The sequence below is a fragment of the Vulpes lagopus genome, chromosome 12 (assembly GCF_018345385.1).
Source record: "Vulpes lagopus strain Blue_001 chromosome 12, ASM1834538v1, whole genome shotgun sequence".
In the NCBI taxonomy this organism is placed as follows: domain Eukaryota; kingdom Metazoa; phylum Chordata; class Mammalia; order Carnivora; family Canidae; genus Vulpes; species Vulpes lagopus.
Genome location: NC_054835.1, coordinates 41444423 through 41467792, shown reverse-complemented (window position 1 = coordinate 41467792; position 23370 = coordinate 41444423). Strand labels below are relative to the sequence as shown.

The 23370-nt window shown below is 54.5% G+C and overlaps 2 protein-coding genes across 2 annotated transcripts; one reads left to right on the top strand and one right to left on the bottom strand.

Annotated features, from left to right (window-relative positions):
• Positions 1–8702: 8702 nt before the first annotated feature.
• RND2 (Rho family GTPase 2) lies at positions 8703–14527 on the bottom strand. Its single transcript, XM_041723699.1, has 5 exons — positions 14303–14527; positions 13731–13818; positions 12851–12960; positions 11972–12106; positions 8703–11765 (listed from the first exon to the last, which is right to left on the bottom strand). The coding sequence occupies exons 1-5, from the start codon at positions 14402–14404 to the stop codon at positions 11511–11513; spliced, it is 690 nt and encodes a 229-aa protein (XP_041579633.1). The 5' UTR covers positions 14405–14527; the 3' UTR covers positions 8703–11510.
• A 1656-nt stretch (positions 14528–16183) lies between these two features.
• On the top strand, positions 16184–23356 carry VAT1 (vesicle amine transport 1). The gene is made up of 6 exons (XM_041726102.1): positions 16184–16837; positions 19880–20087; positions 20488–20658; positions 20767–20856; positions 21370–21611; positions 21766–23356. The coding sequence occupies exons 1-6, from the start codon at positions 16199–16201 to the stop codon at positions 21847–21849; spliced, it is 1434 nt and encodes a 477-aa protein (XP_041582036.1). The 5' UTR covers positions 16184–16198; the 3' UTR covers positions 21850–23356.
• Positions 23357–23370: the final 14 nt, after the last annotated feature.

Genomic DNA, 23370 nt, shown 5'->3' with positions numbered 1-23370 from the left:
TTTATTTATGATAGTCACAGAGAGAGAGAGAGAGGCAGAGACACAGGCAGAGGGAGAAGCAGGCTCCATGCACCGGGAGCCCGACGTGGGATTCGATCCTGGGTCTCCAGGATCGCGCCCTGGGCCAAAGGCAGGCGCCAAACCGCTGCGCCACCCAGGGATCCCTCATTACATGTTTCATTACATGTTTGTCTCATGCGGTCTTCATCACAGCCCTAGGAAGTAGGTATTCGTCATCTCATTTGAAGAAGGAGAATGGGAAAGAGAAGATTTTGCTCAGAGTTTGCACAGCTAGTTAAGTGATAACCTGGAAATCTAAACCCATGCCCTCTCTGCTCGTCATGCAGCTTCTCAGCCACATCAGGTCACTGACCCCACTCAGAGGCCCTGGCTCAAGCCTCAGGGTAGTTTGGGGAGAGGAGCGGGTAGTTAGGGGAACTAGCACTCCAGACTCTTGCTGGCCTTGGAGGGAGGCAAGACCATGTTTTTGCCTCCCAGCCGCAGCTCTCCTGGGAAAAGCAGCGCTGGGTAGAAACTGGTAGGATTGGCTCATAGCTGCCTGTTTCCACCTCCCTCCAGCCTCCGTCTTATGACTACTTATCTTGCCGTGACCAAAGCCTTCCAGTTCAGGGGCACCTGGCTGGCTCAGTCTGTAGAACAGGCAACCATTAATCTCTGGGTTGTGAGTTCAAGCCCTATGTTGGGTGTGAAGATTACTTGAAAGTAAACTCTTAAAAAAAAAAAAAAAATTCCAGTTCAGGCTCACCGAGGCACCACCTCTCCCTGGGCTCCTGCCAGCCCGCCATCTACCCACCAGGGAGTCCATGGGTCTTGGTGGGAACAGCAAAGCGGGTGGGAAACAAGTGCCATTGGCACAGTCTTCAGTGACAGTGACAAGCCATGGCTTGTTGGACCCTGGGGCTGAGCCAGGCCTCAGCCTTCCCAGGAATCTTGGGTGAAAGCAGGGATGACACATAAGAAGCTTTCTGTAATTATCTCTTGAGGTCTTCCAACAAATATCCCCCGTCTGTTTTTCATGCTCTGCATAACCATTCCCGGAAGTCTGCTTCTAGCCCTGGCCTCATGATGCTTGGTTGGGTTTTAGAGTCTTATCTGATGTTGAAGTAAATCTGCTTGTTCCTTTGACCTCTGGCTTTAAGATGTCCTCCCACTTTTCCATCCCACAGTCTGGCCCTCTCGGCACTGCAGCCTGTGGGGAACTGGGTCCTGAGCCGCCTTTATCTCCTGTCACAAATGAACTTCTGCAAAGGAGCTGGAAAGGCAGGAGAAGGCGGGGGATTATCAGGCAGGTGCAGGGGAGAGGTCTAGAGGAGAGCTCTGTAGATTATCTCCCTCCTAAAAAATGCAACTAGAATCATCAACAAAGTATCAGCTCAAAAACATGCGGACAAAAAAGAAAGGAATCAGTGTTGGGGTGGTTGGAGCGGAAGGAGCCAGGCTGCCCAGAATGTATCCTGTGAAGGCTGCGAGGAGCAGATAAGAGGGCCCCAGAGGCAGGCAGCACACGGGAAGGAAGGGCAGCATGAGGGGGAACGGCAGATCCCCCCGCAGAGCCCCAGGAGAATCGGGCTTGCTAGCCAGGGACTCAGGGAGCTTGCTTATCCAAAGCTGTAGAATGGGTGAGCCAGAGGCCCCCTTACCATACCTCAGTGATGTTTAGCTCCCTCAAACAGCCCGTAAATCTGCCCATAACAGGAGAAAATTAAATAAATGAATCTAGGCAAATAGAAAATTAAGGAGAATGGGAGACAGCCAGCTCCTGTAGAGAACAGGGCTTGGGGAGAGCTGGGGGTCAGAGGCAGGGGGGAAGATGACCCTCAAATGAGTCTGAATGATCAGGAAAATCTAAGCAATGGGTTTGAGGGTCTGGAAGGAATAGAAAACTGGAGAGTCTCCCTGCCAAGTTATGGGGAGGTACTGGCACAGATGAACTTTGGAGACCTAGTTTCAGGGACCCAGAATGATAAGGCAGTTTTGCAAGCAGCTAGTGCAGGGATTCTCAAACCCTGATACCCTGATGGAGAATGGGGATGGGGAATAACACCACCACTAGGAACTGTCAGCTCTGTAGATTTGGGGACTCATTCCCAACATCCTGAATCAGAAACCAACGGTGGGGCCCAGCCCTCTGATGCTGGAACACACTGTTTGAGAACTGCTGGTTTAGCGGTTTAGCATAAGGGGCTGCTGGTTGGTATAAAATGTTACCCGAGGTCTATTTTGTCTCCAGGAGAGGTGGCTCTTGGACCTCTTAAGGAAAACTAAGGTTTGTGGGCTGGTTAGGGGTTCTTATCTACAAGGTTGCAGCAGCTGGCTTCAGTTGACTCTAAAATGGCCCTTTAAATAAATACAAAGCAAAGGACAAAGATTAAATTATATTAGCAGCCTAGGAGCAGAAGGGCCAGACTGCTTAAAAAAACAGCTAGAGATTTTATTAATATTTAAATTGCAGTGAAACCACAGCTGCAGCCTTTGACTCCAGCATAGAGATATGCAAATAGGGCTTTCTAAAGAAAGGCAATTTCAGACAGTCCGCAAGGTAACAAGAACAAATAAAACAAATGATTTTGTAATTTATCTTTATTGACTGATGGAGAGCAGAGTGAATAGAAAACCCTCACCTAGGGATCCCTGGGTGGCGCAGCGGTTTGGCGCCTGCCTTTGACCCAGGGCGCGATCCTGGGGACCCGGGATCGAATCCCACGTCAGGCTCCCGGTGCATGGAGCCTGCTTCTCCCTCTGCCTGTGTCTCTGCCTCTCTCTCTCTCTCTCTGTGACTATCATAAATAAAAAAAAAAAAAAAAAAAAATTTAAAAAAAAAAAAAAAAAAAAAGAAAACCCTCACCTAGCGAGGGTCGGCCAGGCAGCAGTGGGCTCTGAGGGGAGAAGAGACAGCTGGCCTGGAGGGAGAAAGGCAGGCAAGACCCATCGAGTGGGGACAGGAAAGACCGAGGGACAACAAAAACAGAAGGAGGCAGATGGGAGGAGAAAGATGACTAAATTAGAAGCTAGAAGTGGGGAAAAACGGAAAGCCAGCCCTGGTTTCCGTGGACCATCTGATCTTGCCAGTTCGCCAGGGCAACAGAAGGAATAATCATTAATGACTATCATTTGCCACGTTCCTACTAAGTGCCATGCACTGTTCCCAACATACAAACGAGAAACGTGACACTTTGAGAGGTCGAGCAACTTGTCCGAGGTCACACAACAAAAAGAGGTGGCAAAGCCCTCTTCAGAGAAAGATTTGTGCGAGGCTAAACTGCTGGGAACCAATCTTAGGAGGTGGTGATCTAGGGAAGACCATGCGCCCAGTTCCATGGCAGCCTCTATGCATGTGCACTGCGGTTGTGGAAGGGAGGGAGAAAAGATCCATTTCTGGCCTTCAGATTGCTTGCTGTTTGATGCAGGCGGCTTGAAAGCCTCTGAAAACCCTCACAGAATTGTGCCTTCTGGTTCAGAAGCCCTCTGGGGGCTGTGTGGCCAGACCTCTGGGTGAAGCATCTCAAGCTGACCCTTGGAGCTTGAGTAGGGTTTGGGCTGGGTAAAAAGGAACCCCGGAGATTCCAGAAGGCCCAAGTCAGAACCCTGCAGCTGGCAAAACCGGGGGAAGGAACACCTGATCCAGAAAGAGTTGGGAAAGTCTTCTGCAGATATGTTTCTCTAATACCCCCTAGCTTTCCTAAACCAGCCATCCCAAGCTGAAATCCAGCTTCTCCAATGCTTCACCTGCTACTCCCTCTCCCTGGCCACCCAATATGGGGACCTGTAGGTCCCTAAGGACCACAGAACCTCCACCAATCTTCGAGACCAGAGTTTCTCCCCCCGTAGAAAATCCCCAGAAGTTTGCTTTAATGACATCTTCCACCGGTCAGTATTTGCGTGTATATTCTATTTTCTCCATTTGACTAGATGGTCCTTAGGGGCAGGATTAGTATCATTTTATCTTTGTTTGGAACCCAGCCTCAATACCTGGCAGATACTTTTTTACGTACCCAATGAGGAGTTGCTGAATGAATGAGTTCAAGGATGAATTGATGGATACATTGAGTGAAGGGCTTTTCCAACTGCCCCCCTCCCTGTTCCCCCCAGGATCTATAGTCCCTGGAAAACCAGCCACCACATTGTGACCTCAGGAGTGCTAATTCCCTTCAGTCCTTCCCACTCACTTTTCTAGAACGCTGATTTATTCCAAAAACAGTGTAAGAGATCTAAGCGTCCACAAATTATTTCCCTTTCTCAGCCCACACCTACAGATTTCCTCCTTGCCTGCCGTGAAGCCTACTCCTTTGTGATTAATCAAGCCAACACCCACACAGACAGAGGACATCCATTTCCCCTACCCCTTCATCCTCCAGCAAGGACCCCTCCAGGCTGGACAGTCAAGACAGATAAACTGCTGCCGCCATCACTGGAGACATAATTATGATGTTCATGATCATCTCTTTGCAAGTTCAAAGCACTGGCACAACTATTATTTCTCCCGCCTCACTTGTTCCCTGGGAGATGGCCAGGGTAAAAATTGTTATTCCCACTTCAGAGGTGATAAAACTGAGGTCCTTGTCAAAGTGAATTGGTGGCAGAGCTGGAACTAACTAGCCTGGGACTCCCTATTCATTAGAACACAGATGGAAATGCCCTCATTATTTGTCTGGACTGTGTTTGTCTGGGAGAGAGGGAGTGTGGACTCTAGTTGGGTGGGGATAGGGGCCAGAGAAGATAAAAGAAAGTTTGTGACCCTGTAAAGTTTCTTTCTCTGCAATGCTGCAGCAGTTGGCACTGATTAATTCTAGAAGAGTTTTGTTTTGTCTTATTTTGTTTTAAAAACGTTACCACATGTCCTAGATTAGGGAAGGGGGGGTGGGAAGGTGAATCTGAAGGTAATACAGACACACAGGTAAGCAGAAGTCTGCCTTCTTCTCCCGAAAACGACATAGAAGCAAATGGTTGTGTGTATTAGCAAGAGGAGCTCAAACTACAACTTATATGAGTCTTCCCAGCTCTTAGAATAAAGATAAAATAGGGACACCTGGGTGGCTCAGTGGTTGAGCGTCTGCCTTCTCAGCACATGACTCCAGGGTCCCAGGATCGAGTCCCACATCGGGCTCCCTGCATGGAGCCTGCTTCTCCCTCTGCCTGTGTCTCTGCCTCTCTCTGTGTCTCTCATGAATAAATAAATAAAATTAAAAAAAAAAAAGAATAAAGATAAAATAAATTGTGCCACACAGGTGTAAAATCTTTCCGTGGTGAAGCCTGTCCCTGGGGCCCATGGAGGGGAGCCCCTCCCTAGTGGCCTGAGGGATCCTGGGGGCTGTCTCAGAGACCTCTGCAGCTGCCAAGATAAGAAGCCTGCTGGTGGGATCATCCCCAAGCTCTGAAAAGCCATGGAAACAAAGATTTGTGCTGTGGCCACATCTGGTTTCAAACCAAATGCCAGAGACATTAAGAAAAAAAAAAAATTCCCAAAGATAGGATCCCAGGGCTGTGCTGGGGAAAGCAGTGATGATCTCTCCTGTCTTCTCCTCTGGGCTAAATAAAGCACAGGGCTTGTCCACTTCAATCTCAGGCCAGCTCTGGGTTTTTCAGCCTTTAGCCCAATACCAGCCTCCATGACTCCTGGACTCTGTGGAGGCCTCAGCAGCCTCCCTGTGCCACTGGAGACCAAGGGTGCAGAGATGGGCAGAGGGATATGATACCCAAGCCCAGAGAGGTGGTGGCTGTGCAGCATGGTGACTGCGCTAAATGCCATGGAACTGTATACCTCGACGTGGTTAATTGTATGTTATATGAATTTCGCCCCAGTTAAAAAAATCTGCGCTGCCCTGGTTGCCTTTTGGGGGTGGGAAGAGAAGCCGCCCAGGCTCACTATAAGGGCTGGGGCTCCCTGCAGGGAGTGGCAGTGAGCAACCAAGGGAAGGCGGGTCTGCACCCCCCCAATCCTTCTCCAGGACCAGATGGGAACTGAGGCTAGGGAGAAAGGCGCCCAACGGGGCAGCTCAGGGGTCTGGGCAGAAGAGAGGCACTCAGGGAAAGCCTGGAGGCTGCAGCCGCCGCTCATTTGCATCATAAGTGATTGGTTTTCCCTGCTCGTCCCTCATTAGGACACAATGGACAGTTGTGTGCTGGTGCAGCAGATCCATTTACCAAGGCAGAGAGAACACAGAGCAAGAGTGACTGACGGGCCAGCGGGGGTGGGGGTGGGGGTGGCCGCCTCCCCTCCCTTGCACCCTCCAGCCCCTGGGACTCACCTTCTCACACACTGAGCAGGGCTCTTAGAGAGTTAAGCCAGCAGAGTTAAGCCAGCTCCCTCATTTTACAGATGGGGAGACTGAGGCGGGAAGAGGGGAGGAGGCTTCTGAGGTCAAGTTCACGACAGAACTGGGGTTTTGAAATCTAACCCCTAGATTCTAGCCTTTTGTTTGGGGACTCCCTCCACTTGCCTGCAGTACCTTCTGCATCCCCACCGTGGTCCCTTCCCTTCTATTCCAGGCCTGGGCTGCCATCAGTCTTCTCTCTGTTCCTGCCTGTCTTCAGATCTTTCCTTCCCGATTTCCAGGCAGCCAGGATAATTACTAAACTTCTAATTAACCCCTGCCCTAACAAGGGTGGGGCTGGCAGGAGAGGCAGCAATTTTTAAACGGTCTTGGTGTGTTTGGGGGATAGGTGGGGGGGGGAGAACTGATATGTGTTGGACCTATTATAAGCAGGCACTAGGACAGACATTTGACATAGTTTATCTCATTTCATCTTTTTTTTTTTTTAAAGATTTTGAGAGAAAGAGCATGAATTGGGGGGGAGGGGCAGAGGAACAAGCAGACTCCCCGCTGAGCAGGGAGCCGAATGGCAGGGGCTGCATCCCAATACCCTGGGATCATGACCTGAGCCAAAGGCAGACGTTTAACCTACTGAGCTGCCCAGGCGCCCCTCTGCTCATTTCATCTTTTCAGTCTTGCAAGGTAGGTGTTCTTGGAGACCAGAAGAGTAGGAGAGGCTCAGAGAGGTTGGAAAACACGGAGGGAAACACCCAGCTGGCAATTGTAGCTATCCAACTCAGAAATCCCTGTTCTTCCACCATACACCCTGGCATGGGGGCTAAAGTGGGGTACGGGCCCACCGATTCTGGGCTCCTGGGAGGCACAACTGAAGGAGCCCCCTGCTTTGTCACTCCCCCTAAGCTGCACTTGCCTTTCCTCACAACCCTCTCTACCTTCTGGCTCCCATCTTCTTCTGGGCCCCTTCTGCCTGGTGGTGAAATCTCACAAAGGCAAACTTAGGCCCATGGGGGTTCAGGGAGATGGCCAATCCAGAGGGAGAACCTGAACAAATCTAGCTCCAGACCCTAGAGGTCTCGCTCCTGCTGCCACCGGTTCCCTGTCTGCCCCTCCCCTTTGTGGGTCAAACTCGACAGCATCTGCGTCTGTCTCATTGTGCTCTGGGGGAAGGGGAGAGTCGGGGGGAGGGGGGGTGAGTGGGTGTCTGTGTGTATGAACATAAGGCCTCCGGGTTCATTCTGACACTGAATGAAAAACTCACCAATTATTCGTCCAATCTCATTAATATGCAGACAGACATCTGTTATTTAGGAGTCAACAGCCGAGGCATTTTCATGGGGGGAGGGGCAATCACGCACATGCCCCTTGTTCCTTGGGCTGCTGGGGGTGGGCAGCTGCTGGGGAGCCTCCCCTCTCTCTGACCCTCACCCCCACCCACAAGGAGAGGGTGTAGAGGATTTACTAGAGATGGAGACAGACCTGGGAACTCAGCTGGAAGGGGGAAGTTGGGAGAGGGGCTGCACTGTGTAGAAGGAACTCTTTTGTTGGTAGAGAGGGAAACGGTGGGGTGGGGGGATTTCCCATAGAGGAGCCGAAGAACCCCTTTCTTGGGGAAGCAAGTGTGGAGGAGGTGGAGACAGCGGTACCAGGACTGTCTGCCAGGGTCCTGGTGCCCACTGGGAACCTTGGGGACATGAGTCCTTTCCCCTCACTTCCCTCAGCCTGCAGGACCAGTCTGAGTGTACCTGGGGTGAGGTCACCATGGCAACGTGGGGTTCTCACCCAGAGACTTCAGAAAAGTTTATGGGGCGGGGTGGGGGGGCTTAGAAAAATGGGGAGCAAAGGACCTCAGCCTTTGGAGGAGTCATTAAAGCTCCCTCTGGCCCTCAGGATAGATGTGGGAACAACACACAGAGACCTCCCCCTTCCTGTCTTTTGGCCTGCCTCCAGCCTTTGAATCCTGAGCACCAGTAGTCCCCTCCAAGAGGCCTTTCCTGGTTCCCTGGGGCAGGCTCAGAAGCAGTCTGGCCTGGAAGTCAAAGCTGTAAGGAATAAAGGTTGACACCAGCTCAGCCACCTATCAAGGGTCACAGCTCCTCTACATCCCTTCTCCTCTGACTCTTCCTCAACAACACAGTGCGGTGTATGTGGTGATCAGCTCTTTTCCAGGTGTGAAAGCTGAGGTGCAGATGGTGTAGAACCTCACTGAAGGCTCCCCAGGGAGGAAATGCCAGAGCTGAACCCCAGGCCCTCAGCTTCCAAATCTCCATTTCTTTCTGGAGAGGGTCCCTTTGGGAAAGCCTGGAGTCCCCAGGGGATGACCAAGTCCCCTACCACCCCTACCCTCGCCCCTTCCTTCTCCCTCCTCCCTCCGGGGCAGGCTGATTGTGGGGTTAAGAAACTCTGGCAGCATCACAGCGTGATTAGTTGTTTATTTCATTAAATGATTAACGAGGCTACATTGTTTCCTAAACGGGTGTCTAATTTGTGGGGGAAACAGCTGCAGAGGAGGAAGCTGGGTCTGACTCCTGCATCTGGGGTGGGGGTGGGGGTGGGGGTGAAGTCCTCTCCCTCCAGCCTGCAGGGGCCTCTGAGGATCTAGAAACAGCCCCATTCCCTCCTTCCACTCATCAAGCAAGCGACTAGGCCCAGCAGCGCAGTCCCCTCCCCAGAAATCAAATGTCTGGCAACCCAGACCTGCAGAGGAGACCACAATCTCTTCCCGGTGGTATTAGAAATGTATTAAACTTTGGGGGTTCCCCTCACTGATTTATTTACCTAATTATGTTTGCTTTAGGCGGATATTGAAATGCATCTGCATTCCCTGAGTGAGGCAGGAAGAGGGCAGTTGGGAGAAGAGAGGGGGCACAAATGCTCTGCACTTTGGAGGCTATAGGCTTGGGTCTGCTTTGTATCAAAGTCCAAAGTGAAGAAAAAAAGCCATGGCCCCAAATCCTGGGTTGATAGTGTAGCAGGTCCCTGGGAAGGGGTGTGTGTGTGTTGGCGGGGGTGAGGGGTCAGTCCTCTGGGACCAGACTGAGAGCCACCTAGCTGGGCCCCAACCCTCTCCAGCACCCTTCATCCAGGACTTGGGGTCCTGGGAGAGGGTCTTAGAGTCAGCTTCTAACCTCAGTTTGGGTGCCCAGTACCCTCAAAGTGGTCCCAGAACCCTTGGGGAGATTAGCTGAGATGGACCAGAACAGGGTGCTGTAGCAGAGGGAGGGAAAGGGGGGGGTCTGATAAGCCAGCAAGCAGTGGGTTGGGATTTCCTTTCCTCTCAAGATGGGGGGGTAGCATAGGGAAAGAGGAGCTGTGTTAAATGACACATCTCCAAGCCAAATCCCCCAGCCCTCATCACCTCATCAGATACCTATCTATCCCAAACCTGGTCACTTCTCTGTTTGAAATCCCTGGTGCCTCCTCACATCCTCAAGATGAAGTCCTGGTTCCTTCTTGGGCCTTGCAGTGGCCCTGATGTACCTTTCCAGCCATGTCTTCTGCCCTCCTTGCCATGGCCACCCCCACCATGGCACACTCTTTCTCATTGCCACGTGTTTGCACATGCTATACCCTCTGCCCAGAATGCCTTTCCTACCCCTCCCCTGCCTGGTAAACAAACTCCTCTTCAACCCTTAGGACCCGGCTCAGAGGACGGTCACCTGAGGCTCTGAGGAGCTCCCACAAGCAAAGCCCTGCCATACCTAGGTACCTCTCTTCCCTGTTGGGCTGGCCTCCAGAGCACAGAGACTGGTCCTTTCAGAACCACAAGCCGGTATCTGGCACACAGTTCATTGCTCAGTACATATCTGCTGAATGGATGAAGGAAGAATGGGCTGCGAATTCGGGGGGAACCCAGCAGATGGGAGGATGAGGTTTGTGTTCTCGCCCAGAGTGTGTCAGGGAGAACTGGTTGGAGCTGGGGGAGGGGATGGCCAGGGATGGTTCCTGGGGGAGAATGTCACCGAAAAGAGGCCAATGGGACCAGAGCCAGGGAGGGAATACAGGACAATGTGAAACCAGACTCCCAAGAAAACAGACCAGCACTGTCTTTCCTGACAACAAGAGCTCTGGCCAGCCCCTCCACTGGCTTTCCTCCTCTCCAGGGTTGGGGTAGGGGGACTGTGACCTTAACTCACAGCTGATGTTCCCTCTAAAATCATCAAGGAGCTCAAGCTGGAAATGAGAACCCCTACCCTCACCTCCAAGGAAACCCCAGAATCAAACTACTGTCCCCTTGGGTAACTTCACTGCCCTGAAAGTCAGCTTCTGTGACGTGGAGGATTTTGATACTTTCCTTACCCCCATGGCTCCTAGGGCACCAGCAGATTCCAAGCTTGGGCTGGAGATGGTGTACCAGGGGCCTAGAACACTTCAGCGGGATCCCTCCCACACTAGCAGGAGGCCTCAGCTGAGGCCTGGATTGCATGTTAGACCACTTTAAAACCCCCCTAATCGCTTTGGGATTGTCTGGCTCATTGAGATAGATATTCCCCCAATCTCTCACTCCCCCACCTCTGGTTCCCAAAAGGACACTGCTAATCTGACCATGGCCTTTTTTCTCTATGGGCAGAGACAAGAAAAGTTCTTCCTGAAGCCTAACTTTTCCCTCCTGCTGCTAGAAAGTGGTAGAGTGGGTTTTTAGAAAGCAACAAAACTAAAGCCACAGCCGATTTCCATGGACATGGGCTTTATTTGGGGACAGTTGGGGGAAGGGATCAAGGGAGAGCTAGGATGGTGGGGGAGGGGTTTCTCAACTTGCGTTTTAATTTAGTGCATGTGGCCTGGAGGTTAGGTTGAGTGAGAACAGCCGTGGGAGAGAATGGGGAAAGGCGAAGGGAAGGTCACAGATGGACACGTTCCTTAGAGAAGGAAGCCAAGGCCAGGCTATGGGTTCTGGGGGTGGGGAGGGAAGGCACCCTTCGTATATTAAGACTCAGCCAAAGTCACTGCTTGATGCCAGCTTCCCCAACCCCCTCCAGCCCAGCTCCCAGCCCAGATGCCTGTCCTGCTGGCTTCCTCCATTTCCTGTAGGGAGGAGGGGGGTGAGGATGTGGAGAATGGTGGCACCCTTCTGCCTCCAGCTCTCCTGCCCAGGAGAATCGCTCACTCGGCCTAGCCTGAAGTCCCTGCCAGCGTCAGGCGGTCAGGAAGCCAGGTGCAGCAGGGGGAACACTTGTGCCCTTCACCACCCCTCCTCACACTCTGCCCCACCCTGGCCCCTCACATGAGGTTGCAGCTCTTGGCTCGATCCTTGTGTATCTCGCTCTCGGTCCCGGGCCCCCGGTCCGGCCGGCCTGCCAGCTGAGCAGATCTCTGCAGTCCACGGCGTGAGTCAGTACGACGCAGCTGCCTATGGCCACGGCCAAGGGATGCCACTGTAGCCACATGGAAGACATCCCTGACGCTGCGCTCAGATGACCGGGACGAGCACTCCACGTAGGACACAGCCCCTACCTGCTTGGCCAGCACAGTGCCCTGGAAGGATGGAGTGAATGGAGGAAGTTATGGGGCAAGGGGCAGGGAGGCTGGGTGGGGTGGGGTGGAAGTATTATCAAGGGATCCGGTCAGAGGTCAAAGGCTGAGCAAGGGATGAGCCAAGTAGGATGTTATCAAATCAGAGATGGAGAGGGGCAGAAGTGAAAGGTCCAGGCTGGGGCTAGGTCAGAGGTCAAGAGTCCCACCTGCTCATGTGTAACTGGGATAAGCCTCTGCTTGGACAGCTCCCTCAGTGTGGCCAGGTCGGTGCGCATATCCAGTTTACAGCCAACCAGCACAACCTTGGCATTGGGGCAAAACTCCTGAGTCTCCCCTTGCCACTATTTGGGGGAAGAAAACAGTTATGGAGGGATAGAAGGAGGCACACGGTGAACTCTTGCTCTGGGCCAGGAGAACACCCTTCCTCACATCATGCAGAAACCATGCACCCCTCTGGACTCTCCCATGTGAGCAGGAAGGTACGAATGGTGGGCCTGGGCTGGAAGCAGGATGCGGTATAGGAAAGGGAAGGGAGAGAAGGACTGTGGTCCTGGATCACAGGGCCCTGCTTCTACCTCAGTGACCAGGAAGGGTCTACCAGCCTGAAACCTTCCCATTCCCAACCCCTTCCCCAAATTTGTTCCCAAGAACAGACCAATCCCCCCGCCCCCCCACTACAGCTGCTTTAGTGGACTTCTGTCCTTTCAACATGGGCTTTTCTCATGGAAATGGAGGCCTGGAGAGGAGACCACAGGGTTCTCCAGAGCTCCTGGAGCAGCATTCCCAATCCCACCATCTGGTGTTCCCACACCCAAGGAGATGGGGAGGATAGATAAGGAATATCTTGAGTTCTTCTCCCTGTCCTCCTCTGTCTCCCCCAGGTGCTGAATCCAGCTCTGAGGGCAGACTTCCAGGAAGCGGAGGTGGGAAGAGTGGGCAGGATAGAGAAGGATGAGAGAGCTTCACACATTCTCCAGCTGATGACCGTGCCCCAGGCATCACTCTCTCCTCTTGGCCCATGCTGTGTCAGGACCATCGTTTCTGGTTCCCCTGAGTCTAACCATCCTGCTTCCCCAGGCTCCCACCTTCTTGAGGACACTGTCCAGTGTTTCTGGTCGGCTAATGTCGAAGCAGATGAGCACAGCATCTGAATCAGGATAGGCCAGGGGTCGGACGTTATCATAGTAAGAGGAACCTGAGAGAACACAGGGAAGGAGGAGACAGATGAGGGTCCTGAGTGGGTAGGTGGCCTTGAAAGGAATAGGAGACCTAACCAATCCTGGTCAAGGGTTGCTAGGAGTGGAGAATGGAAAGAGCATCCTGGGTTTCTCCAAGGATGGGAATAGGCAAAGGTGAGGTTAGATGGCAGAGAACAGCTCTCCACTTCCCTAGGGGCTTCTTTAAAAGTAATCATTCTTCATCTTCTCTGAGTCTTTGAGAAGCTCATGAAATCTCTCCACATTCTCAAAAGTTTGCATGTGCTTTCTGGGCTTTGACAGACATCTTCTAAAGCCCTCCAGGGGAGCCGAGATTTAAAAAAACAAAAAACCTTCTTTTTTGGAGGAGGGGAGGGGCAGAGCTCTCCCACCCACTTGGGACATCTCAGATTTCTATACTTCAGTCTATAGAAGCAGTTCCCCACCCCTCAAACAAATTCTAAATGTCTTTTCTAAACCCAGCTCTATTTCCTGAGAAACAAGTTCCAAAATAAATCCATTCCTCCCAACTTTCCCAGGTAAGCAAGCTGAGAGGATGGAATACTGGGCTTTCTCTCCCTTAGGACAAGGTTTCTATGTGTCTCTGCAAACTCTGCCTCAGTTTCTCTGGTTTTAAGCAGAACATTGATTTTCCTTCCTCCTAAAATTGGTTGGATGGGCTGGGCTTACCTGGAGCCTAAGGGTCTAGCCAAGGGAGGGGCGAGGGTAGGAGCCTAGGAAGTCAGGGTGACCCCAGGGACTTGGCTACCTGAAGTGTCCCACATGTTGAGCTCAATGCGGCGCTTGTCGATCTCAAAGCTCGCGGTGTAGTTCTCAAACACGGTGGGGACATAACTCTGCAGAGAGGGATGGGTCAAGATGTGATCCTCCAGTCTTCAAGCCAGACAAATGCCCTCCTCACTCCCACACATCTTCCAGCCCAGCCCCTGGACGCAAGTTGGTCTGGTGTTGGGCAAAGAGGAGATCCCGGGAGCGGCTGTCTCAGCGGAATGTCTGCTAGGCTCCCAGACCCCCTCCCGGTCCCTTCGGGCCCTAGTTATTCCCCTCTCCGATGCCCAGGACCCCCGACATTCCCCTAGCGTCCCCTCCTGGATCTTTGGTTCTCCCAAACCCCACTCATCTCACTCTGCTCCCCAATCCCTCCCACCCCAATCCTCTGCAGTCCCCCGGAGCCCCCAACGCCTCCCTCGGTCCCCGGTCCTGCGAACCCCTCTCTCTCGACCCTGGTTACCCCGGCACCCATTTCGGTTCGTCCCCTAGGGCCCTGATCACCCACCCTCGCGGCCTCAGCGCCCTCCTCCCAAGACGCGGGTCCCTCACCCCGGGGTAGGCGTCCTTGGCGAACACCTGCAGCAGCGCCGTCTTGCCGCACTCCGCGTCCCCCACCACCACGATCTTGCAGCGGCCGCTCTGCCCCTCCATAGTCCCGGCTACGCGCCGGCCCCCTGCGCAGCCCCCCTCCGGGGCCCCCCTGCCGCCTCCCCCGCCGCTGCAGCTGCAGCCGCTCGGGCCGCCGACACCGGCATCTCGCGGGCCCGCGCCGAGCCCCCGCCCGGGGCCGCGGCCCCCCCTCCGCCCCGCCCCCAGCCCGACAGCCGCGCCCCCGGCCCCGCCTCCCGCCCGCGCAGCCTAGGGGGCGGGGCCCAGAGGAGTGGGGCGGGGCCCGGGGAAGCCGAGGGCCGGGAGCAGGGTTCCAGCGCGCGGGGCCGGGGGTCTGGGGGGCCCCTGCGGGTTTGGGGCGGGCTAAGCCAGGTTGATTTGAGTGTTTTGACTTCTTTGGAGAGGGGCGCGGGGCAGAGTTCCGGTGAAGTTCTGAGGGGTAGGGTGAAAGCAGCAAACGCGCGAGGCTCGGGCCTTGTGCGTGCCCACGCGTGCACGCGGGTGTGCTAGTGCGGACACGCGCGGGGGCAGCCATCCGCTTCCTGAACAGGAGGGGGCGCGAGATGGCAGGGGAAGGAGGGAGTCTTTTTGGTTCGATCTTACTCCTTTCTCCCTCATCGTCCCGGCAGGGAGTCTTGGGGATACGAAGGTATGGACTCCAACACACCCACCCGGTCAATGGTGACATCATGGCTTTCCGTCCCCATGGCAACGAACGTCATAGTCTGGGGCTGGGGTGGCTTCACCGGGGGCCTGGACTAGCAGGGAAGTGTGGACTGAGTTTTTCTCCAGCCGAGACCAGGGTGGAAAGTTTCGGGTGAACTGCGTCCTCTGGTGGATACTTTGGGGAGACAGATGGGGAGGAAGAGGATAATAGAACTGCCCACGATGACAGCCTTGCTGGAGCCAGAGACAAGCTCTAAGGTCATTTAAGACTTGATCCGAAGCCTAGCGATAATCACACCAGTGTTTTGTGTTTGCATGTAATGCTTTACATTTGAAAGCGCTTCTTTATTTTTTTTTAATTTTTTAAAGGATTTTATTTGTTTATTCATGAGAAACACAGAGAAAGGCAGAGGCAGGGACGTAGGCAGAAGGGAGAAGCAGGCTCCCCGCAGGAGCCCGATGTGGGACCCGATCCCGGGTCTCCAGGATCACACCCTGGGCTGAAGGCGGCGTTAAACTGCTGAGCCACCCGGGCTGCCCCAGATGGAGAGTTTTAGAGTTGGCTTCCCTGCTCCAAGTTGCCAATGCAAGACCACACGAATGGGTCACATGTGGGTACAGTTAGAGCCTGAGGAACAGCTTAGTTGTTTGGGTTCTAGTCCATAGGTGGCTGGCTCCCCAAATCTTTTTTTTTTTTTTAAGATTTTATTTATTCATGAGAGACAGAGACACAGGCAGAGGGAGGAGCAGGCTCCTCGCAGGGAGCCCGACGTGGGACTCGATTCCGGGTCTTCAGGATCACGTCCTGGGCCGAAGGCGGCGCTAAACCGCAGAGCCACCAGGCTGCCCTGGCTCCCCAAATCTGATAGAAGCTCAGATATTGTTTTTTTAAAGATTTATTTATTCATGACAGGCACAGACTGAGAGAGAGAGGCAGAGACATAGAGAGAGAAGCAGGCTCCTCGCAGGAAGCCCGATGCGGGACTCGATCCCAGATTCCGGGATTATGGCCTGAGCTGAAGGCAGGCGCTCAACCACTGAGCCACCCAGGCTTCCCGAAGCTCAGGTTTCGGGATCGTCCTTCAGATTGTTCTTTATATATTGCTTATCTCGCATAGACTTATTATGAATCAATACGCAAATTAAGTCGCAGTCTGGACGACCTTAAGAATGCCCTCGCGAGGGTCTCTCCAGACATTCCTGGTCTCCAGGTTCCGCGCTCCGGCTACACCCGCGCGATGGCCCTGGCCCTTTAAGTCGGCGCGCGAGGCCCCGCCCCCGCCTGGTGCCCCGCCCCTCCCGCTCGGAGTCCGCAGCCGCCGCTGCCTGCGACGCGCGCCCCGCCCTCCCCAGCTGTGCACCCTCCGTCCAGCTGCGCGCACGTCGGGAGTCCCAGACATGTCCGCGGAGAGAGAAGCAGCCGAGGCGGCCACCGTGGTGGCCGCGGCCGAAGCAGGGGCCGGAGAAGACGCCCATTCTCAGCCACCGAAAGCCGAGGCCGCTGGCGACACCCAACCACCAGCGACTTCCGAGGGGGCCGCCGCCGCGTCGCCGCCGCCGCCGCTGCGGTGCCTGGTACTCACCGGCTTCGGGGGCTACGACAAGGTGAAGCTGCAGAGCCGGCCGGCCGGGCCCCCGGCTCCCGGCCCCGGGCAGCTGACGCTGCGCGTCCGGGCTTGCGGGCTCAACTTCGCCGACCTTATGGCCCGGCAGGGGCTGTACGACCGGCTGCCGCCTTTGCCCCTCACCCCGGGCATGGAGGGCGCCGGCGTCGTGGTCGCGGTGGGCGAGGGAGTCAACGACCGCAAGGTGAGCGGGCCCTGGCAGGGCGGGGAGAGGCTGCCCAGGCCATGCAGTGGGGCTCGGGTGGGCGGGGGCCGGGGGTGTGGCAGGGCGGAGGAAAACTGGCACCGGGTAGACGGGCGTGGAAGGCGTTGGAAGGGAACCTGTGTGTCAGGGGGCTGGGGAACTGGGTCTGTATTGGAGAGTAGGTAGTGGAGATGGAGTTATCGTCCCTTCCCCGACCATTTTTAATTGTGGCCGCCGCCCAGAAGCGGCGGCGGTGGTGGTAGTTTGGGGGGGGTGGGAGCACAATAAGGCACTGGGCGCATGCGCACAACGACCTTACCAACTACCCCTTCCTCGCCCCCCCCCCCGCCCCCCGCCAACTCCCAGTTTAAAACCCCACCTGTACCCCTGGCACGAAACATTTCCCGGGTAATTGTGGTGTGTGATCCTGAGTACCGATCAGTGCCTTTTTTCCCCGAGGAGCTTGGGGACTATGTAGTCCGGGTTGGGCGGGGACGCATGACCCTGCCAGAGCCCCAGTCACATGCAGCCCCGTGGTCTGTGGGGGTGTGAGGAGGCCCCTCCCAGAGCTGGGCCAAAGAGAGGAGGCACGCCCATCATGGAGGAGAGGGAGCCTGACACCCGCTCTCCCACCGGCCTGACACTGCCTCTCTGATCTTGGGGTTGGCGGGGATGAGATTGGGTCTCTGGATCTTTGTTTTAGGCTCTCTGTATCCCGTGACTGCACTATCTCCTCCTCCGGTGACTCAGCCTGGGGGCCGCGACCCCAGGCTGCCCTTGGGAACGTTGGGGGGCGGGGGCGTTGGTGGGGGTGGGGAACACGTCTCCTCCTTCCTCCCAGAGGACCCTCACCTCAGAAACCCCGACGGTGCCCATTTGGACTGGGGGATTGGGGTGGGGGGGTGTGGCACCGGGAGCAGGTTGGCCCAGCTCTGCCGGTCTGTTTCTCCTTTCGTTTATCATTAATCTTGGCCACAAACCCCGACAGCGTAGAGTTCCAAATGAGCAATTTTGTGAGAGACTTAGAGTGAAGCCTTTGCACAATCATTTGTTTGGGGATTTCTTTTTAAATCAGCTCCCTGCAAGAGAGGCCCCTCAGATGCAACCTTCCTCTTGCTAGTCCCAGATCCCAGAGCTGGAATTCTTGGATTTATTGTGCATGCAAACATCTTTTTAAAGTGCTTCTGCCTCCATTCAGCTCTGGCTCCACCCTTTCCACTGACTTCTAAGTAATCCCACTCTTCAGAAGGTGCTAGGAGGAATTTGGTGTGTGTGTTGAGGGGGGAATTGTAGTTCATGTTTGAAGGCCACCCACCTAACCTCCCTCCCCACACTTTCCGCTTAGTAAATACAGGATATCCTGTCCAGAGCAAGAACCTGATGCAAGAGGCTGGATTCTGTGGGGAGAGCGCTCCTTCCCTCCAGATGTGGAAGGAGGAGGGGTCATGGCCCTGCCCTGTGATGGGCAGAGGGGTGGGCTTTAGCCTGGGTAGGTGAGCCTTGTTCTGGGCCAGATTGGTCACAGCCCTGGCTAACCACTGCACTTCCCAGCACTCCTGAGCTCTTTCTGAGTCTCCTAGTCCTGAGTCCTAGGGTGGAATGCTTCCATTCCCCAGACCTCATCTCAGGCCGGTGCTGGCAAGGGCAGATCCCAGCCTGCCTTCAGTCCCCCTTGTGCATGGAGTGTGGGGACTTGGGGACACGAAAAGGGGTGTGTGTTGGGGATCCCTGGATGGCTCAGTGGTTTAGCGCCTGCCTTCGGCCCAGGGCATGATTCTGGAGTCCCAGGATTGAGTCCCACGTCATGCTTCTGCATGGAGCCTGCTTCTCCCTCTGCCTGTGTCTCTGCATCTCTCTCTCTCTCTCTGCCTCTCTCTCTCTCTCTCTCTCTCTCTCTGTGTGTGTGTGTCTCTCATGAATAAATAAATAAAATCTAAAAAAAAGAAAAGAAAAGAAAAGAGGTGTGTGTGGGACTCCCATCCCTCTCTCCATGGATCGATCCCAAGTCTCCTTAATGTACAGAATTCCCATCATTCCTGGCAGGGACCAAAACAGACTGGGATTGTCCTAGAATAGCACCCACATTTCCCTCTGCATGGCCTTCAGAGAGTGAGGAGAGGCCTTGCTTTCTTCAGAGATTACCCCCTTTCCTCTGCCCTCCTCTTGACCCCAGATGCTAAGCTGCAGGGAAAGATTCTGTTTTCTTAGCTCCCTTTCCCTCCTGCAGTGAGGCTCTTGTGCAGGTGGCTGGGGCGGGTCCAGAGTAGGGAGAGGGGATACCTCTTCCTGGTGGTTTAGGGCTGTGTGGCTGTCTTTGTACATCACCCCAACCCCTTGTCTCTGGGTGAAGGTGTTTTCTGAGCCCCCAGTGCTGGCTCAAATGCTTCTTGTGAGGTTATTGCCCCAGCCATAGCTGCTCAGAGATCTTTATGGCCCCCTATCATTATTATTACCTAATACTTTGAACTGCTTACTCTGTGCCAGACACTGAGCTAAAAATTACCAAATGATTTTTTTTTTTGCCACTTAATCCTTATAATTGCCCTATTTTACAGACAGGAAAACTGGAGCTCAAAAAGATTAAATAGTTTTTATTTGCCCAAGGTCACACTGTCAGTAAACAGCAGAGCCCTTTTTTTTTTTTTTAAACCAAAACAGTTTGATCTCTTAAACAGTACTCCATGCTGCCCTAACTGTAAGCTTCTTGCATTCAGGGATCTTACACAATAGTGAAGTATAAATCTATAGAGTCAAGATAAAGACAGTATCTACCTCAAAGAGCTGAGAAGGATTAATTGAGTGTTTTTATATAATAAACTTACTATAGCACTTGGAGTTGGGCCTGGCCTCTGGTAAGCACTCAGTAAAGGTAAGTTGTTATTATTTTCCGTGGTATTATTATTACTATTACTGTGACTACTGTGGCTGCTTCTTTTGCCACTTCATTGCCAGGAAGAGGGCCTTGAACGTAGTAGAAGGTCATAAATTGCCGGTGTGTGAATGGGCAAGGGACCGAATGATACTCTTCTTTCATTCTTCAAGGTAGGGGACCGGGTGATGGTGTTGATCCGGTCAGGCATGTGGCAGGAGGAGGTGACTGTGCCCTCAGCCCAGACCTTCCAGATGCCAGAGGCCATGACCTTTGAGGAAGCCGCTGCCTTGCTGGTCAATTACATCACAGCCTACATGGTCCTCTTTGACTTCGGCAATCTACGGCCTGGCCACAGCGTCTTGGTACACATGGCTGCAGGTGACAGGCCTCCTCCCTTCATCCCCCCCCCCTTACCCCACCCACATTTCCTTCGGGGCCCCTTCCCTGCAGCCTGTCTGGACGGTTGTCATGGCAACACCAGGCTGCCTCGGCCTCTGGCTCCCAGAGGGCTCTGCAGTATTGTTGCCGTGGTAACACTCAGGCACCAGGTCCAGCCTGGCGTGCTATCCATAGCAACGTGCCCTCAGCCAGCACCCCCTCCTTTGCCAGCTACCCTCCCCTCAGTTCTCCATCATGGATATTGGATGTTATGAGGAGAGAAAGCCTCTACATGAGCCCAGGAAAAATGAAAGTGATGAGCAGAGTCCTTGAGAGGCAGGAACAGGGGGCGGTGGTGGGGTGACCCCACATCCCCCCTCATGAAACCATCTTGCCACAGGGGGTGTGGGTATGGCTGCCGTGCAGCTGTGCCGCACAGTGGAGAATGTGACGGTGTTCGGGACAGCCTCGGCCAGCAAGCACGAGGTGCTGAAGGAGAACGGGGTCACACACCCCATCGACTATCACACGACTGACTACGTGGATGAGATCAAGAAGATCTCCCCCAAAGGTGGGGTGGGCGTTTGGACAGGGAACAGGGTGGCCCAGAACAGGGAGGGGCGCACCAGATCTGTGGATCCTAATGCTGTTCCTGGGCACTCCCTCTACTCTGTGACAGGAGTGGACATCGTCATGGACCCCCTGGGTGGGTCAGATACTGCCAAGGGCTACAATCTCCTCAAACCCATGGGCAAAGTGGTCACCTATGGTGAGTTAGCAGGCTGTGAGGGGGAGCAGGGTGGGTCTAAAGGGCATGATGTAGAGGCCCAGGGACTCGGGTGCTCAAGCAAGCATCTGGGTGAGGGTGAGCTGGGTTGGGTGCTGCTTGCAGATTGCTGCCTCTGGGGTGGAGTTATTGTCATTCTCATTCACTCCTTTTCCTAAGAGTCACAGTGAATTCTGTGTTCTTTCTGTTCTCCCGTTTGGGGAGTATTCCAGATGTAAAATCCATCATCAGTTGGCCTGCCTATGTCTTACTCTCCTGGGCTTCTTGGGCAAGCTGCATTGTCATTTGAAAAACTGTTTCACAAAAAGTCAACAAATAAATAAAGATGAGGGCAATTTTTGAGTCAGCTGGAGACCATTTAGGCCTGGCAGCCAGCAGGTGGGGGATTTGCTGCCGTAGATATGCTAAGAGGCCCACAGAGGGCAGGTAAGCATGGATTTGGACAGGGACGTGCCTGGTACTGGGATTTACAGGCTGTGTCTCCCCATCCCTCAGGAATGGCCAACCTGCTGACTGGCCCCAAGCGGAACTTGATGGCCCTGGCACGCACATGGTGGAATCAGTTCAGCGTGACTGCTCTGCAGCTGCTGCCGGCCAACCGAGCTGTGTGTGGTTTCCACCTGGGCTACCTGGAGGGTGAGGTAGAGCTAGTCAGTGGTGTGGTGGCCCGCCTCCTGGCTCTGTACAACCAGGGCCACATCAAACCCCACATTGACTCTGTGTGGCCCTTTGAGAAGGTGAGTGTGATGACTGCAGGGAGGGCCAAGGTGGGAGCCCTGAAGGTTGGGGTCCCAGGGGTGGGATTCCCGAGAAGAGGAGGGGGACTCTTTTAGGCTGGCTCTCTGGAGGGGCTGGACGGCACTGGGAGCCAGGTCTTATTTTCCTCTCCAGGTGGCAGATGCCATGAGGCAGATGCAGGAGAAGAAGAATGTGGGCAAAGTCCTCCTGGTGCCTGGACCAGAGAAGGAGAACTAGGGCGGGGGGCTGGCAGAGACCCTCATGGCCCGGGAAGAGAGAGACTGGGGAGCCGCGTTAATGTTGATCACCAGACTCTCTTACATTTCATCCTCTCTCATAACGCTCTGCCCTCTCTCCCCCGAAAGGTCTCCATCGTGATGACGTCTCCCCTGCCCTGTTCTGTCTCCTTAGTCAGGGCTGCCCCCTCCCCCTTCCTGCCCTCGGAAGAGGTTGGGAAGTGACCACTTGGATGTCTGGGCCCTGCCAAGGGGACAGGGAGGGTCAGAGGGAGGCCGGCTGCTTCCTGCCCCCACCCTTTCCCTGGGCCCGCTGTGCTGCTTTTGTGCCAAGGTTAGCCAATCCCTTTCCGTCCAGTTCTGTGTGCTTCCACCTCTGCCTCATCTCCCCTCCCACCCCTGCCCCACACCGACCCCTCCCACCCCCCAAAGAATTGAAATGTCAGCTCAGGATATGGGGCCAATCTGTGTGAATCTAGCATGTCCCCGTCTCGCCCTCGTGTCCCTTCAGCCCAGGCCAACCAAGGCCCACCTCTGAACCCTGCGGCCTCTTGTCCCCCACCTCCTCAAGCACAACTGGGCTGCTTCCACCTCCAGGTTTTCTGCCACTCTCCACCAACGTTGCCTCTTACAACAGGGGTGGGAATCAGACCTGCTCCCCTAGGTTACAACCGTGGGAGGGACACCCCCCCCCACCTCCCCCTTCACTGAGTTCTCTGGAGTTGTTCTCAGTGCCTTAGCAACGGAAAACCTGTGCTTGCATGTGGGGCGGGGGTCCCTGTCTCACATCTCCTTCTCTACCCCCGTACTCCCCAGTGCCTTCCTTGTTCTGCTGGAGCTGGGGTTTTGCTGCCTCCCAGTCCTACAACACTGCCAAAAATCTGTGTGCGTGCCAGTGGGTGGGGGGGCAGGGGCCAGCCCTAGCCTCCTGGGGTCTCTGCTGTGTCCTGTCTCTGGGGCTGTCATTTCTCTGTGGCTGATTGAAAAGAAAAAGGCAGGGCAACTTTCTCAGCCTTGCAGATAAGTGTGGCATTTACCAGCCTGAGCTCTGAGAGGCTGTGCCATCTGTTTCTTGTTCTGGGACCAAAGTAAAAAAAAAATCAAAGCACATTTCCCGTGTCATCAAGGGAGGCCCGTGGCCTTCTCAGAGCAGGGGGCGCCTTTTCGAACTCAGCCCCGAACTTTGTTTACATGGGTGGGGAGATGGACCGGGGTGGGGGTGGGGGTGGTCAGGAGGAGGGGGTGTTGAGGACCTGGGCTGCTAGAACCAAAGCAGGGACTTCCTGGCTGGAGGGGTATAACCCCCTCAGCCCTCCGACGTGGAATTTGGGTTATTGCCCAGGCACTGCCAGTGGGAGGTGAGGTGAGGAGCTCAGCCTCTTCATTGTCTAAATGAGGCCTGAACGTGTGAAGTGCGATTTCTGCTTTTCGTGTACCCCCCCCAACCCTCCCCACCCCAGTTTACCGAAGCTGCCTTTGTGTTTGTGTCAATAAAAAGCCAAACCCTGGGTCCTGATTGTTG